At 32.1% G+C, this 15,159-nt stretch overlaps 2 protein-coding genes across 3 annotated transcripts; one reads left to right on the top strand and one right to left on the bottom strand.

The window, feature by feature from the left end:
- The first annotated feature begins 437 nt into the window (after window positions 1-437).
- Window positions 438-14,770, top strand: LOC116346443 (dedicator of cytokinesis protein 3). 2 transcript variants are annotated; one of them, XM_031776488.1, is made up of 18 exons: window positions 438-578; window positions 1,290-1,531; window positions 1,614-1,762; window positions 7,621-7,741; window positions 7,816-8,062; window positions 8,140-9,317; window positions 9,384-10,624; window positions 10,689-10,830; window positions 10,900-11,009; window positions 11,165-11,182; window positions 11,293-11,502; window positions 11,570-11,744; window positions 11,839-11,860; window positions 11,955-12,154; window positions 12,230-12,627; window positions 12,723-12,883; window positions 12,950-13,177; window positions 13,385-14,770. In XM_031776488.1, the coding sequence occupies exons 1-18, from the start codon at window positions 545-547 to the stop codon at window positions 14,248-14,250; spliced, it is 5,742 nt and encodes a 1,913-aa protein (XP_031632348.1). In that variant the 5' UTR covers window positions 438-544; the 3' UTR covers window positions 14,251-14,770. The 2 variants fall into 2 exon arrangements, with proteins under 2 accessions (XP_031632348.1, XP_031632350.1); XM_031776490.1 differs by lacking the exon at window positions 11,165-11,182.
- Window positions 2,275-6,706, bottom strand: LOC116346444 (innexin inx3). The gene is made up of 8 exons (XM_031776491.1): window positions 6,512-6,706; window positions 3,941-4,121; window positions 3,755-3,853; window positions 3,567-3,673; window positions 3,242-3,484; window positions 3,099-3,155; window positions 2,715-3,029; window positions 2,275-2,638 (listed from the first exon to the last, which is right to left on the bottom strand). Exons 2-8 carry the CDS (start codon window positions 4,101-4,103, stop codon window positions 2,459-2,461), a joined length of 1,164 nt encoding a protein of 387 aa, XP_031632351.1. The 5' UTR covers window positions 4,104-4,121; window positions 6,512-6,706; the 3' UTR covers window positions 2,275-2,458.
- Window positions 14,771-15,159: the final 389 nt, after the last annotated feature.

Genomic DNA, 15,159 nt, shown 5'->3' with positions numbered 1-15,159 from the left:
TCGCATTTAATTCCTTTATTCACGGTTTTCTTTTTTGGTCTTTTTATTGTGTGTATGTGATGAACAGAAGCGACAGCAGCAGCGTCCTAACTAGTCATTTAATGTACAGTATATAAACAATCTCGTATTGTTGATTCACTCCTCAAAATTGCAGCACGACTGAAAGAGAAAATATTGATATCGATTTGATTTGACTTCGCCAAATTATATATTTTTTTATCTTTTTGTCTCAATCACCGAAATTAATTTGAAAATTTTCAAATGTGAAAGAAAAAGTGCTACTACTGTGTTTCAAGTGTGGTGATTTAGTATAAAATAAAGCCTAATTAGCAATTCATATCAAACAAAAAAAAATATACTTTGTCATTGGAAATGTTAAATCAAAATTTCTTTTGAATTCAATTGCACAATGTCAAAATATTTGAATTGCGGTCATATTTTGTGAAAAAAAAAGTCCAAAAGTCAAAGTTTTATTTTTTTTTTTGGTTGCGTTTTTCTACCGAACGTATTTATTTTATGTATGTGAGTTATATGCATATCGAATATGTGGCAGCCAGTAAATAACAAATACGGCGTGGGTACGTTATCATTCCAATAATACTATTAGAAGTTAAGTCATTAATAATTGTTATTAGTTTTTTAAAAAGAGTTTTAAGATATGGTTTTTTTTCGAAATAATTGAATTTCGATAAAAATATACAGATATTAAACAATATCAGCAAGAGAAAATAAATAAATTGAAAATGAGCTAAAAATTAATCTGAATATTTCAGTGTTTATATTTTTACGTAAACACATATCATACCAACTTTTAAGGATCAATTTTTATCTTATAGTCTTGATAATAAGTTTTTTTATATTTCCTTACTCTCTATTTCTGTGATAATTTGTATTAGACTAGTTAGTATTGGGATAAAGTTATAACGATTTCTGATATAAAAAGATTGTCAAGAATCATTCATTTCAATTAGAAGTGTTCAGTCTATAAAGAATAACACATTTTTTAATATAGCTTCAAAAAAGCATGAACAAAACCATATAAATGACAAACAACTTTGAATATGAATGTGGATATGAATATGAATATGCTTTTTTATTTGTGAATGACAAAGAATGCAAAAACAGGAAGTCGCATATTTAACCAATGAACAATGTACACATTACGAATGACACCATATGTACTCAATGTGAAGACAATAAAGAAGTCGTATCTTTGTTCAAATAATTAGGCCTTTCTATCTTACCATCTTACCATCTTGTTAATCGTAAATGTTGTTTTTTCGTTATAGCAATACACAATTGGCAAGGAAATGTTCAGTATGGTATTGCATTAGATGTTGGCGATAGTGTAGAAATCCTTGAAGAATGTTCACAATGGTATCGCGGTACAAACTTACGTAAGCCACGATGCATTGGCATATATCCCAAATCTTATGTTTATCTAAAAGATCCAGCGAAAATCGATCCAGTTGTTGCAGAATGTACACAAGTTCTGCGCGAATGGTCCGAAATATGGAAAAAATTATACGTGGTAAGCTAATAATGACACTATAGTGGACTATTGTCCATATTATATGAGTAAAATTTAACATTTCTCCATTAATTGCTTGCAGAATCGTGATTCGTATAAGTATTCATATCTTCGCAAGGTGATGTTATCTCTATTGGAACTTCGTCGTGAACTTCTGAGTGCAACTTTAACGCAAGATCATTTGATGGAACTTCGTCTTCAAGTTACTTCAAAGATTGACTGGGGCAACAGGTAAAATAATGATCATATATTCGAGAAGTATATATGTATAAATTTTATTTTTATTTGAAGTAAATGCTTGACAAAAAAAACTATAGGCCTAAAATTATAATTTTGATAAATTCTTTCATTACATTCTGTTGTTAGTATGTTGATTTATGTTCAAGACTGAAAATTGGGGTAAATTACACATAGTTTTATGGCATGAAGTTTTAACTAAAAATATATTTTTATGGAAAAATTGTGTGAATATGTTATGAAAAAGTGAAAAAAAATGTGGTTGACAACGGCATGAATCCAATCCTTTTTGTAAAAAAAATATGAATATGTGTATCAAATTAGTTTGATCAATTTTTCCTCCATATAAAGTATTCTTTCACTGTTAAGTAAGACACTACCAAAAAAATTGAGAATCGAAATGTCTGTGTCATACTATTATAAAACTAATTTTCCCGTCAATTTCTTTAACTTCATTTTTGCACTATCACGTGTTAACTATCAACCTTTAAAATGATTTTAATACATTTTTCAGTAAAATTTTATTGTCTTTTTGATATAATACTTTTTAGATACGGAATGTCTCTTCATGTAGACCGTAAAATTAATGAAATTATAACCTCTGATTGTGGGTCAAAAATCAAAATTTTGTTTGAAAAGTTCATTTGAATATTGAAATTGGGTCATTGTCATTTAAAATTCATGTGAATTTTATGTCATAGTCTCCTTTTCGTTTTCCAATGCCGAACTGTAAAACGGAGCCATTTCCATTGGCGAAGGTGCTGATGGTGTTGATGAGCTCAGACGATTGCATAGATCACGTAGTATTTCCGAGAACGCATTTACGCTAATATTCTGACCAAGTAAATGAAGAAGCAAGAAGTCACCAACCTATAAAACAAACAAAAAAAATCGTTTTGCCCATTTATATTATAGAAATGTTGTTCGATTTGCGGACAAATTTTACCTGTATATTACTTATGAGACCTTCGACTTCATTCGTTGTTCCGTTTCGGAATCGTCTTTTGATGATGGCTTCACGAGTGGTTGGCAACATAACTACCAATGCAGAGTAAATGATGGCACATGCAGACAAAATGGCCACAATAATGAACCAAAACCACAAGAAAATGTATATTTTTTCATTCAGAATATTCAATGCTAAGACACATAGCGCATCATGCTTTTGAATACTTCCACTAGCTCCGTATTTATGGAATGTGCATTTTGTGATACGCGGGAACACTTCGAGCATTGGATCGCTTCGATTTTCCTGATTCATCTTCGGATTTAAAAAAAAAACGGTGTTCATACGTTTGTTTTGCTTTCAAACAGAAATTATATAACTTACATTCGAAAATTGAATAACATCAGTACCATATGTTAAGAATGTTCCTCCCAAAAATTTCTGTTAAAAAAAATACGAAAAAAATCATTTTGAAATTTAAATTATTCTTCAGATTCAAATTGAATACTTTGAAAACAATTACATACATCAATGAATATAATGTTGGCAATAACATTGACCAAGTTCAAAATTTCACAAAAGAAATAACCAAATGAATATCCGTTATGTGTTCGCAAACTTTCCAATATATAGGTAACAAGACGTTTTTGACGGCTTGCCCGTTCTTTGGGCGATAGAGCGAACATTCCACGAATGCCTTGTGAGATCAAGCCAACTTTACCATCTTCAATATTTTTCCAAATGTAATGAGGAAGATAAAAGAGACATCCCTACAAAAAATCAATATCATTAAAACCAACTCAATACACAAAAGTTTTATACATCCAAGGAAATAAAAAGAAATAATCTTACTTGGAGGAAAAGTGTGAAAGGCACCCACTGGTAGTAGCTGTGATAAACTTTTTCCTGGTTATCATTTCCTAAACCACTTTGCGCAACCTCAGTTCCAACATGTTTACCTACAAAAATAAAGTATTGTCTGTTTAATGGACACATGAACTTAGGAATTTTCTAAATATTTCAAGAATAAAGGAAAATACCATGTTGACCCGGAAGTGTAAAAGTGTATGTGATCCAGCAATAAGTATTTATGACATGATTTGGCACAGCCCCATCGTTGATACATGCAATTGGATCACCTTAAATGATAGATAATGGTTTATTTATGTTTTTTTTTGTGGTATTGGATTTTTACACATGTTTGAAAGTATGCCAAACGAACTTACCAATCAAATTATTAGCGGTCACAATGGTGCAACATACGAATAAAATCGCGCTTGTGATGCGATAGTGGCAGCGAAAAATCATGTTGTCGATAATTGCTTTGTCAATTAAATATCGAACCTTCACAAAACCGGCAACGCCGGACATTAAGCCAAATACCGACATTTTTCAAATGGGACACACCTAAAAGTAGTATTTAAAAAATGTTACTAACGCGTTGCTTGTTTTTCAGTTGTCTCATTCGTTTCAACGATCCGTTTATGATGTTTTTCTTTTGATAAAAAAATGAACAAATAATTCCAAATTGAGTGATATCACTACAGAGTAATCTCATTTTTTTTCGTCACTTGTAAGTAATATATTTCTCTGATAAAAAAGTGAATATTTTAGAGAACAAAATGACTTGAACACAATCAATCTTTGAGAGCGAATAACTTTTTTTAAACATTGTTAATTTTACGTTGTTAGTTGAAAAGAAAAATGTAAAGCACAACGAAAACTCATAGTTATGCATTCAAATAAATAAATAAAAAACTAGTATAGCGATGTAATTAAGATTCGTTATACGATTCACCAGAATATAACATAAATGGGCCCGTCCAAATGGCGCTTTCAAAAACTCACTGCTGTTTAATTGACGAATATAAAAAAAATCTGTGAATTGGCACAATGTTTAAAAAAAAGTATTGTCAATGAATGTACACATGACAATGAAATACAAAACAATTGAACGTATTTGCTGCGATGCAATTTAGTTCGATGTGAAAATGATCACAAATGTTGCAAATAATTTATATGATGGCCACACCAATATCATTTATATTTCAGAAAGTTTGTGTCATAAAGCATTGTATTGTTTTTCATGAGCGATGGATGCCATCTTATTTTAGTGGTTTCAACAAAAAAAAAAACATCGCAACAAAGTTGTCAGTAATAAAGTGTGGCACTTAAAATATCTCTTGCTGCTAGCTAGTTATAAAATTTTACGTCGTTTTCCATTAGCAAGTTTCGCTCAAAGACTTTCTTGGTCAATTCAAACACAATCGCTAACAATGAATTGCAAATGAAATGCATATGTGCAAATATTTTGTTCGCTCTAAACATAATTTTTCAGTCGATTTTACACGACTAGTTGATCACGTTTTACTTATAAAATGCGATATACGTCATTTTTGACACATCGGAAAAATGGCTCGCGCTAACTAGGTCGTTGTAAAAACTTGAATTTTTATAGCATATAGCTTTAAACGTGAAAAAAGGTGAATGATCGAAGTTTCAAAATTCATGGGATATTCTGATATCCCTGGTTCAAATGAAATTAGGTCTGATTTATATTATTATCTCTCGCAAATTGAATATTTTTTTTTTGCTTTCAATTTCTTTTAAACTAATACTTAGTTTTGAAGCCGACCAAGTGTCATTTGTTTCAAACCGCATTTCAATGGAAACATTTTTATCTTAAAGACAAAATATTTGTATTCATTTATCTCTTCAAATCATATTTCCATAAAGATAAATTGAATAACATCATCATTCATATACACAGATTTAAAAAAAAAAACATGTTTGTACGTATGTGTATAATAATTATGCAAACTTCGCTTCATTTAGATAGATACTATCAAATCCAATTGAAATCAATTGAAAGAATAGCCAACCATGACTGTAGACACATTTACTAGAGAGCGCCAATGAGAACATTTTTATATACACACAAGCATCGCAACATGAAGCAATTGTTCGTGGGGATAAAACATCTTAAAAAATAGTTTTCATCATTTCCGCTGTAAGAAACTCTCTGAATACGAGATGAAAGATGTATGAAGCATAAAAGACAATTCTGACCAAGAAGACGGTAAAAAGGAAAATAATGTCAAAAGAATTCTCCATGATTGAACACGAACATGCAAAACTGGTTTCGCCTGCAACACAGAATGAAATGAAATTTTCCAAGAATCTCTTATTTTTATGAGATTTTTTATGAACTGCAAAATTTAATTTCATGACTAACAGAATTTCTGGATCTGAAATTCTAATAAAACTGAAAATGATTCTGAAAAAAGGAAGAATTAGAATGTGTACAAAGTTATTTGTCATAATACTGCCGACATTTGTCCAAAGCAAATAACATTCATGCGTTGTTGACTCAGCACAAAGAGTCGATCGTCAACTTACTTTCAAACGCAATCTCGAAGAGAAAAAAAAACTAACTCACACAACTACGAATATTTGAACTAGCATCATCACTTTTTACAGAACGAGTGCCTTGTTAGCTGTATTATACCACACATACATAGATGAAATAATACCATTTTCGGCCATTTCAGTTGCGACATTGCAGACATCAACTTGAACCAAGTGAACGGAATATAATGTTAATGTCTCTTTGAACAAAAAAAGTAGCATTGGTTGTTGCACAAAATATAAAAAAATATTAACACTTTTTTTATATTAACCATTCTTCGATTAAATTAAATTTAAATTTTTGGTATAGCTTTGGAAATTCACAAATCTAAAAATCTAATTTCAACGTATAAATGAAATAAATCTGTAATTAACACTATTTGTAGTACCTTTTGAGTAAGTCAATCACAAAGTAAATTCGAATCTCAAACGTTAAATTTATCTTCAGCTGTTTGTATATAAATGTCGAATATTGAACTGTGCATCAAAATTGATTGCACAAGCAAATAAAAAAAATTAACTGTCTGTTGGTCTTACAATGAACGTTCTTTGTGGTAGAAAGTTGGAACAGTACTAACAAGTCGCAAACTTCATTCGAAACACAATGTTAAAAATGTGTGTTCGAGAAAGCAATGCAAACACTGGGAGCCAAAACGATTGTCAGAGCGAGAAACCCTAATTCATATGAATCGACGCAAACAGAACGAATGTAAACTAACACATACACACACGCACTCGCTATAACTCAGCATACAAATGCAATGAAATACTATGCCAACAGATATGTCCATATTTGTATGAGAACAACACATACATGTATTTATTGAGTTTACAATACATGCCATACAATGCTATTACTTTGTGAGTTAACAGTGTTAGTTAACAAACGATAGATATGTGTGTATGTTACTGTAGTTTTTTGTTATTTCTTTTTCTGGATTTTAATGTGCAGCAACTGTTACCGCACCACACATACACTTTATTCAAATTGCAGTGAGAGAATGAACAATTCAAAGACTATCTCTTTTTAACACAAAAATATTTCGATTTTACTTTATTCTAAAAATGTGATCTTGAATGTATGCAATTTAATCTGAAATATAAAATGAATGTTCTTCTTCTCAATGCTGCAAATCAATAGATGTGTCCAAATGAAAAAAACATTCAGAAACCTTTTAATATCTTGACCAAATTGCTTTCAACAATATTGTTGTTTCTTTGATTTTAACAAACGATCACCGTCTGCGTTCATTGACCTTGATCACGTTCTGTGAGTTCTTATGGACGCAGACCACTTGATTTTTTTTTGCAATAAATAAAAATATTATTTTAAATCAACTTTTAGGACACATAATAATAATAATATTGTATCGACAGAATATCCAAGAATGAATTTAATATTAATGAAGAATATACGAAAAGACATTCCTCTGACTTTCATATATAAATCATGAGAGCTAAAAGTTAAAATTACATATAAAATATTTTTTTGTTTCAGAAAACTTTGCCGTGATTTAGTGCCAAGAATTGGGCCGTTGGCAGTGAATCCGCATGAAATAAGTATTTCGTCGTTACATCAAGTACATGTGAATAGCTCCGAAAATGCCAAAGCAAGTTCTGTAAGTTGAGAATACTCAACAAAAAGGAAGAAAAAATTGTTTACAACTTAACTTCAATTTTTGTTTCTATTTAGAGTCGTGGAACTTTACGTCGAAAGAGTGGAAGGAAACAATTATCTCATCATTTGTATTTTTGTATGCGAGACTTTGGATACTTGATCGGAGAAGATGCAGAAGTTTATTTTTATCTTTATGATGGAAGTGCTGGAAATAATAGTATGCGGCAGATCTCCGAGCGATTTTCTGTATTCATTCCTAAGGACGGATATGCTCATTTTAATGAAAAAATACATTCAAATTGTTGTGTGTTCACTGATTTAGGTAAATAGAAAGCGTTTTACAAATGATTTATTAATTTAAAAAAAAGAAATCGATTCATAAATTTTCCTAATATCCAGGTGCTACCGAGATAAATTCTGATCTTTATTTGGTTACAAGTGTGATCAGAGTTGGTAAAATGTTACAAGAGTCAGTAAAAAAGAATGAAAAATCTAATTCGAGTCAAGTATTTCGACGTCCTTTTGGCGTTGGCGTCTTACCATTATCGCTTCTAAATAGTTCGAGTAGCGCCGAGAATCTTATTGAGTCAGAAGAAAAGGAACACAATTTTCGATTGTATCAGTGCGAGGAGAAGGATTTTTATCAACTGCATGAAATGCTTATCAAAAAAACGTCTGGAAAATACTCTCCGATAAATGGAAACGGAAATAATTCGTATGGAATTGGTGTGTCGGTAAAAATCCTTCATGGAGAATTACTTCAAGCAAGACAAGAGCAGCCGCTTCTTTTTCAAGGAGCAGTAATAACACGAAAAATCGGGTTTCCTGATATAATCATGCCCGGTGATGTACGCAATGATCTATTTTTGGTAATAGATAAAGGAGAATTTGAACGAGGCGGCAAAAGCACTGCGAAAAATATCGAAGTTCTTTTGAGTATTATTGATTCAAATAACGGAAAACCAATACCGGATTGTTTTTGGGCATCGTCAGGAGTAGAAGCGGCTACAAATCAATTTAGAACCGTTATTTTATATCATAATAATTCACCTTCATGGAATGAAACAATTCGATTGAATTTACCAATTGAGAAATTTTCAACAGCCCATATACGATTTGAGTTTCGACATTGTTCGACACGAGAAAAATCAGAACCAAAACTCTTCGCATTTAGTTTTGCACGTTTAATGGAACCAAGTGGTGCAGCTATAGCGGATGGTTTTCATGAGCTATACGTGTACAAATGTGAAGATCAATCAAAACTGACGAAAGTTCCATATTTAAATTTGCGATGTTCGGCTTTTGACGATCAAGGTATTTTAGATCAAACCGCAACATTTCACAGAACATCGAAAGAGTGCATGTATCTCAGATCCATGCTTATATCTACAAAATTGACACAAAATGGCGATATTTTATCGATTTTACAATGGAAAACTCATCCAGAACGGATCAAAGAAGCATTGACACGAGTTTTGAAATTGCGTGATGAAGAGTTAGTGAAATTCTTACAAGATGTTTTAGATGCATTGTTTGCAATATTTTCAGATGAAGATGGAAATAGTACAGAATATTCGGTAAGTGTTAAATGTTGAATTTCTGTTGTATGTCCACTGCATTTTTTTCTAATCTTTTTTCCACAGGGTACTGTGTTTCAAGTCTTGGTCAGCATATTTAGTTTACTTCAGAGCTCCAAATTTGAACATTTTAAACCGGTTATGGACGAGTATATTGATAATCATTTCGCGGCCGCGTTGGTTTATAAGGGATTAATTACTTCCGTTCAACATCTAGCTGATTGCATGCAAACCGCAGAACAAACTGAACCGATTCCAAAATATTTTGATTCTCTTGAATACATCGTTAAGTTGATTATTCAATCGAGAAAGCTGTTTTCACAGGCGACAGGCGGCCAATACGAAGATTCATTCAAGCGTGATTTGTATAATTTGTTCAAAGCACTTAGTTCAATGTTATCGGTGCCATCAAATGAAGCTATAATTGCTCCTCAAGAAGCACTTTTACGTACAACGGGTGTTGTTCTCGAGCAACTGCACGATACACTAACACCACCAGACATAGGAATTGTGTCTCGTAATATATTTGATGCAGTTTGTCGTGATGCACCACCACGTTTAATTCAAGCCAAATTATTGGCAATCAAAGATTTAGTCCGTGGTCGTTTATTTCAAAAGGAAGAAGTAACACGGTCAATTATTCTTGCAGTTGCATGTAAGCATATTCGTATTCATTTGTCACGTCGAGACGAATTGAAACTATGCGCCGATATATTATCAGATATGCTGAATTTTTTGTTTTCAATCAGAGGTGCTGAAAATTCGGAAAAGCCATCAAATTATTTGGCACATGATTTGAACTCTTTATGCCGAAATATCTTGGATATCTTAATGCAAACAATTATGATAATAATCGAAGCTTCACCACCGGTTTTATCATCGTTGGTCGCAGTATTGCTTGGTCTATTACAACAATTGGATGAATCTCATTACACATATTTGTTTGAAGAACTTGAAGGGAGTGGTGGAAGTGGTGAACTTAAAGGTTTTTTGCATAAATGTTTGCTGGTCCTCAAGGAGCTATTAATAAATGACTGGCAAGTTTTTCCATCGGATTGGATTGTTATGAAGTTGGTCGCAAATAATATATTACGTAAAGCTCTGGAAGAGTTTGCTAAACCACTTGTCTATCGGTATCTTGAGGACAATACATTTGATGCACAGCTATGGCGAGCGTATTTCAGTTTGGCCACAATTTTCACAACTCAACCATGTCTACAATTAGAAAAATATCCCGACACGAAACAGAGAAAGATTTTAAATGAATTTGGAGATATGCGAGTTATGATGGGTTTTCAAATTTTGAGGTAAATTAATATTATTACAAAAAGAAATATATAGGAATAATGGATTTTAAAATTCGATTTTAAGCATGTGGGCACATCTAAGCGAAAACAAATTACACTTTATTCCATCAATGGTTGGACCTTTTCTCGAAATCACACTGGTACCCGAACCATCTTTACGAAAGGCTACTTTAAATGTATTTTACGACATGATTCAATGCGAACAAGTATGAGTATGAAAATAAAATGAGAAAGAAATGATTAAAATTAACATATTTTTTTAAATATATGCATAGGCTGCCCGCGGCTCGTTTCGATTAATTGAGAGTGAATTAATCGACAAGTTGGATTCATTGATTAACGAAAATAAGGGTGATGATGAATACAGAGAACTTTTCAGTACAATGTAAGTGATAATTCATTTTAGGAAGAAAAAAAAACTATTGTTTGACAAAAAATCTAAATTTCCAACACACTTACCCTTTTCATTCACTCACATTTTCTTCATAATCATATATTACATACATACATACATACATTGTTGCACGTGCTCGTAAACAGGGAGCTTCTAACATTAGTGTAAGTTCATTACATTTTTAGAAAAAAACCATTTGAAATGAAACATTTCAGCCAAATCTTCAGAAACAGTTCGTTAGTATTCCATGTATTTAAGACATTTCTTTGTTTAGTATTTTGGAGCGACTAGAAGCTGAAAATCCAACTGAATGGTGTGAAGCTGGTAAAATGTTTATTTCATCTGTAACCAAATTATTGGAGCGCCTACTTGACTACAGAAATGTGATGCAAGGTGATGAAAACCGAGATAAGAGAATGTCGTGTACCGTAAACTTATTAAACTTTTATAAGAACGAAATTGATCGCAAGGAGATGTATTTACGGTATAGATAATTTTTCATATTCAAAACGTTTATACAAATATACAATATTAATATATTTTGCGATCAGGTATATATACAAATTATATGACTTACATCTGCAAGCGGAAAATTACACAGAGGCAGGTTTTACATTAAAATTATATGCGGATATGTTGAGTTGGTCTAAGGAGACTCTAACTTTTACTCCAAATGATACAATTGGCCAACAAGAATGGGAACGGAAAGAGAATCTTTATAAAGAGGTATTTTTTTTGGAATAATAACTGTTAAGGTGTCTTCATTGTGAAGACTGATTTATGTGCAGATTTTCATTTCATTGTTTTTTTATTCATATAGATTTTGAAAAATTTCGACAAAGGTAAAAATTACTATTCCATTACTCTACAATTCTTATCCATGCCTTTGAAATTATTTTTCAATTCGAAAAATTTTTCTTTACTGGTCAATTCTAGGTAAAAACTGGGAAAAGGGAATTCCATTGTTGAAAGAGTTAGCTGATTTCTATGAATACAAGCGCTTTGACTTTGAGGCTTTAAGTAATATATTGAACTTACAAGCAAGATTCTTCCAAAACATTTTAACTCAAATACGCCCGGAGCCAGAATATTTTCGTGTTGGTTTTTTCGGTTTGGGATTCCCATTGTTTGTACGAGTAAGTATGAAACGGCAATATCAAACAAAGTTATATTTGATTATTTATTTATTTTTATTTCTGGACATTTTTTAGAACAAACAATTCATCTACCGTGGATTAGAGTATGAGAGAATTGGCGGCTTCACGCAGCGTATGCAGATTGAATTTCCGCAAGCACAAATTTTAACGAAAAATACACCGCCAGAGTCCTCAATATTTGTCGATAAAGGCCAATTTATTCAAATAAGTAATGTTCGACCGATTCCTGATCAGCCATTGTTCAAAAATACAATGTTCCCTGTCCCGGAAAAAGTAAAAAAATTCTACCAAGTAAATGATGTTAAACGTTTTCAACACGACAGACCTCTATATAAAGGTCAATCTGATAAAGATAAAGACAACGAGTTCAGCCGACTGTGGATTGAACGTACAATACTGGATATATCGGAACCTCTTCCAAACATTCTTCGGTGGTTTGAAATTGTCAACAGGTAATGTATAGAGTGTTTAATTAATGGAATATTGTTCATGTTCTCGTTATTCAGAAACTAACATTACATTTTATTCTATGCATTGATTTATACAGATCTTTCCGAGAGCTCACTCCCGTTGAATTTGCTTGTGAAACAATGGAAAATGTGGCAAAAGAGTTACATGAACTAATTGACCAGTATCGTGCCGATCCAAAGCGAAACATCAATCCATTTTCAATGCGATTACAAGGAATAATAGATGCCAATGTTATGGGTATGTAATAATCTTGATTTACGACATTTAAATATTTGTATAAATGTTTTATTGTTTACCTTACAGGTGGAATAAGTAAATATCAAGATGCATTTTTCACCGAAGAATTTCGACAATCACCTGAAGGCAAGTCACAACAAACAAATGTACAACGACTAAAACAATTGATGCTGAAACAAGTACAAATTTTGGAAACGGCTCTAGCGTTGCATGGAAACTTGGCACCTGAAGGCGTTCAACCATTACATAAGCGATTATTAGAACGTTTCATTCATATGCGACAAAGCATAAATGGTGAGCATGAAGGCATTGTTCAAAATGGTCAGATTACTTACTTTTAGTAGAACACTTTAATACTTTCATAACTTTCATAAATTCTTTTATTTTCTTAATAAAATCCAACCATCAAATTTGTCTATAAAAAAAGTAAAGCATCTTGACCAAATATATAAAAGAAACTATAGTTAGCAAATATTTACCATTTGTTTCTCGTCACTCTAGGTATGGACAAAATAAAACGTCATTTCTCAGAGAGTATTGTAAATACCCCGCTACCACCGCTTCCAATTGAAAAGCGTTCAATGAGCGTCAGCCAACAGCCTGTACAAAACAACAATGACTTATCAGATGAACTAGTTGATGATCATTCAAATTATCACATGATGAATTTTGAGAAGGAAGAAATTTATACAAAACCATCTTCGCGATTCAATGGAAATTATGAAGCGAAACCACCGCCGCTTCAAAGATGTATTTCCAACCGCGATCAAGTCATTTTAACAAGAAATGACAGTACGACAGCACCTCCAATCCCGATTCGACCTAAGTCTGCTGGTTACGGTAACTATGATAGCCCGGAAATTCCACCAAAGTCTGCTACAAAAGATATTTTGGCACCACCATTGCCACCGCGTGGTCTTACACCCACAGATAAACGAATATCGAATTCAATGCTTAATTATTGCAGCATAGATTATCAAGAAAATGACTTACACTCATCAAGTATGAAGTCACCATTTCAGAAATATTCAGTGGTGAACATACCATTGGAAGATCACGCTGAAGCTGATCGCTTCAAATTAGAGAACAGTTGTTCTCAAATTGATTTTCGTGATTCTGGTATTTCTACAGCATCGCACGATCTAAACTATGCATACATTTGTACTGATACTACACGAACTATAGCCACTGCGAGCAATTCCCTTGAAAATAACGATATTCAAAACGAACAAGTTAGAAATCCACCCCCAATACCGCGAAAATTGACCAACTCCATAAATCATAGCAATTCCGATCTTTTTAACGAAGAAAATTTGGACCAAAATATTGGGAATGGCGAAGATGATTACTGTAAGCCAAAAATGTAAAATGCAAATAATCAATAATGATTTTATACAATATAGGGCAAATGTTGAATACACCACTGTTACATTGAAGTTTTGAAACCATTTTGATTTTCAAACTACTCGTAAAATAATTTCTACATCGAAAAGCATCAATTGTTACAATGGTGTATTCCAACTATTAGCCTGTAGTAGGATACGTATATATATATATCTGCAGCACAAAATGCTCACATACTGTCTATTGATAGTATGAAACATTTAAATTATAAATATTTTATGTCAATTTTTTTAAACAAATACAGAACGAAGTTGCAATATCTATTCTAATCATTTGATAAATATTACAAAAATGTGTGTCATAAAATTTGCTCAACTCAGGCAATAAAGTAACCAACTATTGTGTGTAAATCAATTATAATAGTATTCTATTTGATAGTATTATCTATTATTTACGAACATTTCAAATTGTTTTATTTTGTAACAATTTTATTTCATCTGCAGATTTTTTTTACTGTCATTGTATTTTATATCGTTCAGCCATATCACCTTTTTTTGATTATATTTTTTTCAATGTTTTATTAGAATTACGAAAAATTATGATATCCTTAACCAAAGTAATAAAGAAGGACAACGAATATGATAAAACGCCTTTTTATATATTTCTGAAGACGGTTACCAAAACATGACTGCGTACAATATGAGACTATAAATTCCAATGGGAAAACCGTATAATAAATGAGGGAATTTAAGATGATTTGAATGTTGTGTCGATGGATGAAGTTGCAAGAATGTCGAGATTGAGATAGTCCAGAGGTGAGTTGCGTTTGCCAAAAAAGATGGTCCGAGAAACAGAGGAAAACCATGTAGACGGTTTTTGGATTCGGTTAAGTGTGATTTGGATGTTAGAGGGTAAGACCTGGCTCTCGATAG

Source organism: Contarinia nasturtii, unplaced genomic scaffold (genome assembly GCF_009176525.2).
Source record: "Contarinia nasturtii isolate CC-2019 unplaced genomic scaffold, AAFC_CNas_1.1 Cnas_scaffold_1500, whole genome shotgun sequence".
Taxonomy (NCBI): domain Eukaryota; kingdom Metazoa; phylum Arthropoda; class Insecta; order Diptera; family Cecidomyiidae; genus Contarinia; species Contarinia nasturtii.
The sequence above is the reverse complement of the archived record's forward strand: the minus strand, read 5'-3'. Positions and strand labels throughout refer to the sequence as shown.